The sequence below is a fragment of the Triticum aestivum genome, chromosome 7D (genome assembly GCF_018294505.1).
Source record: "Triticum aestivum cultivar Chinese Spring chromosome 7D, IWGSC CS RefSeq v2.1, whole genome shotgun sequence".
NCBI classification, from domain to species: Eukaryota; Viridiplantae; Streptophyta; class Magnoliopsida; order Poales; family Poaceae; genus Triticum; species Triticum aestivum.
In genome coordinates, this window is record NC_057814.1 from 633,380,967 (window position 1) to 633,385,098 (window position 4,132).

At 47.9% G+C, this 4,132-nt stretch overlaps 1 protein-coding gene across 1 annotated transcript; it reads left to right on the forward strand.

Annotated features, from left to right (window-relative positions):
* Positions 1-298: 298 nt before the first annotated feature.
* LOC123171482 (xyloglucan galactosyltransferase KATAMARI1 homolog) lies at positions 299-1,874 on the forward strand. Its single transcript, XM_044588966.1, has 2 exons — positions 299-693; positions 812-1,874. Exons 1-2 carry the CDS (start codon positions 299-301, stop codon positions 1,872-1,874), a joined length of 1,458 nt encoding a protein of 485 aa, XP_044444901.1.
* The last annotated feature ends 2,258 nt before the right edge of the window (positions 1,875-4,132 follow it).

Below are 4,132 nucleotides of genomic sequence, written 5' to 3' on the forward strand. Positions count from 1 at the left end.
CTTTCTTCATTTTATCATCTTCTGAAAATTGTTTGTTTGACATGCATGATAGTACTAAATATGATACTTCCGCCGTGGATAGTCTAATTGATCTGTGGAATGTAAACCCATCTCAACTAGAGCAAATCTTAAGAGCACCCACGTCTGTAGACCAAGCCCCAGCTTGGAGCAAATCGTAGGAGCAACCAAGTCAAACTGGATGACTAGTACCAGGTTGTTTAATTTTCTACTAGTACTTATCAATAGAAGTACTGCTAGATGCGCTTCTCTTGCTTCTGAAATCTCAACTAGCCCCGCCATGGAAGCTCGCAGCTGCCGCAACAAGTTCATACTCTACGGCCTCCTCTTCATCGGCTCATGGCTCCTATCCTGCCTCCTCCACTTCCAGTTCTTGCACATCCCCATCTTGAGTTACACATACAAGCCCTCCTCCTCTCACCATGGTGCGGCAGCCGGACCCACCACCAGTCTCCTGCTCTCTCCCCAGCCAGCCGTTGTCGAGCATCGGTCGTGCAACGAGCGGCGAGTGTTCATGCTGCATCTACCGTCACGGTTTAACCTTCTTCGCGGCTGCCTTGAGGGGTCGCCGGAGTTTGAGGATGCGTGCATCGTCATGTCCAATGCCGGCCTCGGCCCAGAGCTTGTTCCCCTCTCCAGCAACCACACCAACGGTGTCATCCCCAACGGCGGATGGTAAGCAACCGCGCACATAATCTACGTGTACGATGGCACTACCTTTCGAACCCATCGAGTTTCTTTTGCGTTCTCTGCCTCCTAAACACATCTTGATTTAATGTGTGGATCTACGTAGGTTCAATACCAACCACCACGCCCTGGAGGTGATGTTCCACACACGGATGTGGAGGTACGAGTGCCTCACCGACAACCCGGCGGCCGCGACGGCAGTGTACGTTCCGTACTACCCGGGCCTGGAGCTGAACCACTACACCTGTGACACCAGCGCTATGGTGCGCGATGGGCCTTCCGGGGAGTTCCTCCGGTGGCTGTCGTCGCAGCCACGGTGGGCGACGCTCGGCGGACGCGACCACTTCATGGTCGCGTCCAAGACCACGTGGATGTTCCGACGCAGCGGCGGCGATGACAGCCAAGGCTGCGGCAACGGCTTCCTCAACCGGCCCGAGTGCTTGAACATGACGGTGCTCACCATCGAGTCCAACATCTGGGAGCGGCGGGACATGGCCGTGCCTTACCCCACCTACTTCCACCCGTCGTCCTCCAGCGAAGTTGCAGCATGGCAGGCGCGCGCTCGCGGCGCGCACCGGCCGTGGCTGTTCGCGTTCGCCGGCGGGCGGCGTCCCAACGGCACGCTGGTCCTCCGCGACCGCGTCATCGACCAGTGCGAATCCTCGAGCCGATGCGGCATGCTAGACTGCAGCCACGGCCTGGAGGGCAGCATCACCTGCCAGTCCCCGGAGAAGCTCATGTACCTATTCGTTTCTTCCCAGTTCTGCCTCCAGCCGTATGGCGACTCCTTCATGCGCCGGTCGTCCATCGACGCGGTGGTCGCTGGCTGCATCCCCGTCTTTTTCCATGAGGCATCCACCTTCGAGAAGCAGTATCGATGGCACGAGCCGGACAGAGGCAGGGACGGCGTCCACCGCAGCTACTCGGTATTCATCGACAATGACCATGTCCTAGAAGGGAAGGTGGACATCGAGGAGGTGCTGAGCAGGTTTACCGATGAGGAGGTGGCCGCCATGAGAGAAGAGGTGATCAAGATGATCCCGAGGTTCGTGTACACAGACCCCAGGGTGAGGTTTGAGGGGGATATGAGGGATGGCTTCGATATCGCCATTGACGAGGTGATGGCGAGGATGATGAGGATAGAAAACGGGGAGGATTTGGGATGGTAGCGGAAGATGCTCAAAGGCACGGAGGATGGAAGGAGACTCGTGGCATGTGCATGTCCGATGGGGCGAGAGAGAGGCAGTCGATTATACTGCCAAATAAATACTCCTGGCTTGTACGGATGATTGCTAATCAGCTATCTGTTGGTCTCGCGTTCAACTCCTCCAGGGTACAATTTTTTGTACTGAATGTTATTTGTGGATGAATTTTGCAACAACCTAAAAACATTTAATCATGTTTCATGTAGGAATATTTCATATTTTTTCTATTTAGTGTTCATCTCGGTGTGGTACACTCGGGATTTTGTTTCATTCTATTTTTTAGATGAGGTAATAATAACATCGGTGGTGTTTAAACTCAACACGGATGTTCACTTTAATGCCTAAACTTAAAAAATAGGCCAAACTAGTTCTAAAACTTGACGCATACGTGCACATATGGGTATCCTATCTCATCTTGGAGTTCCCTTGCCTTCAACAAGCACCCTTGTCTATCGACCAGGTTTCAGACTACAAATCCACGCACTCAGATAGCACCCAAGTATAAGGCTCTGTCGACTGAGTACATCATCTAGGATCCACGAAAAGACCCGAAAATAACGAATAATGAGAAAATTCATTTATATACATTTCGTGTTCGTTTCTAAATTTCTGCTTAGTTATTCCCATCATCGTAACCACAGGATGATCCCACTCTCCTTTTAGTAATAGTTCTTTTTTATCCTCCCTATTAGAGAATAATATGTGTGTAGTGCTTAATTTGAGATGACTGCAGCAGTCATAAGACTAGGATCCCATGCCTTTTCTTAAGTCTTGTCTGTTCCATAAGCATCCTAACCTCATATCAACCATGGTTTGTTTTTGGCTCTTCGGCTTCACAGGCGCTATTTGCTTCGCTGTGGTGACCAGTGAGCAGTTGAGAAGTTGCTTCAGATCAAGCAAACCAAAATCAAGGCCGGATGGAGGTGGTGACCGGAGCTATGACCACCCTCCTGCCCACGCTCATGAGACTGCTCAAGGAGGAGTATGACCTGCACAAGAACACCAGGGGTGAGATCAGGTTCCTCAAAACCGAGCTGGAGAGCATGGAGACCGCCCTCCTCAAGGTCTCCGACTACGTTACTATTATGGTCTTCAACAGAAAATCCCGAAGGGATTGTGTGCCTCATCTGATGCATACGAAAGGTCACATGGATGTTGTTAATTTATGGCCAAGTCTGCCTACGGGTCACTGTTGTTCATACAAGATTTCTCAAACAGATGAAGACCTCACAATAAAAGAATGGAAAAAAGTTATGAATAATCGTAGGGAGCTACTTGGAAGCAACATTGTGCGAAGCCCACAATTTGGAGACAGGATAATCTCCCTTCTCCATATTGGAGAGTCGGGGGCTATGTTGTTTTATGCAATTTTACCTTAGAGAGGGTAGCAGGTCCTAGCTAATACTCATGATCATGTGCTAAGAACAATTAACTAGGGTTGGTTAGATGACTATGATGATGATGAGTATGACCTGTTATTATGATAACGAGTAGAAGTTGTTAGATGACTATGGTGATGATGAGTATGACTTGTTATTATGATAACGATGATGAGTTATTATTATGATGATGATGATGAGTTGTTATATTGTTATGAGCATGATAAGTTATATATATATATATATATATATATATATATATATATATATATATATATATATATATATATATATCAATGGCTGAAATAAACGTTGATTAGATTCAAGTGGAGGCAACATAGTGCAGATCGAAAGCACTACTAATCCAAACTAAAGTGATCAAGTTTGGATTAGTAGTACTTTGGATTTGCACCATGTTGCCCCACTTGGATCTAATCCACGTCTCTTTCACCCAATGATATATATAATAACTCATCATGATCATAAAATCATATGATAAGACTAATGTATAATACCTATACAAATATAGCACTGCAGAAAAAAAATATACTGGAAAATTTAGCAGTAGCGTGGGTATGCACGTAGTAGCAGCGTGCTTTTAGCAGCAGCGTGCTCCTGGAAAAGTCATTGCTGCTATTAGCAGTAGCGAGCGTTCCAGCAAGCTCGCTACTGCTCTGTATGTTAGCAGTAGCGCGGGTAAACCCACGCTACTGGTAAATTTTAGCTGAAGCGCATTATCAGTAGCGCGGGGGGCCATTGCTAGCCTTTTCCCTAATTAGGCAAAACCCCGCGCTACTGCTAGCCTTTTCCCTAATAGTGACAAACTAAAATACCGGAGTAACT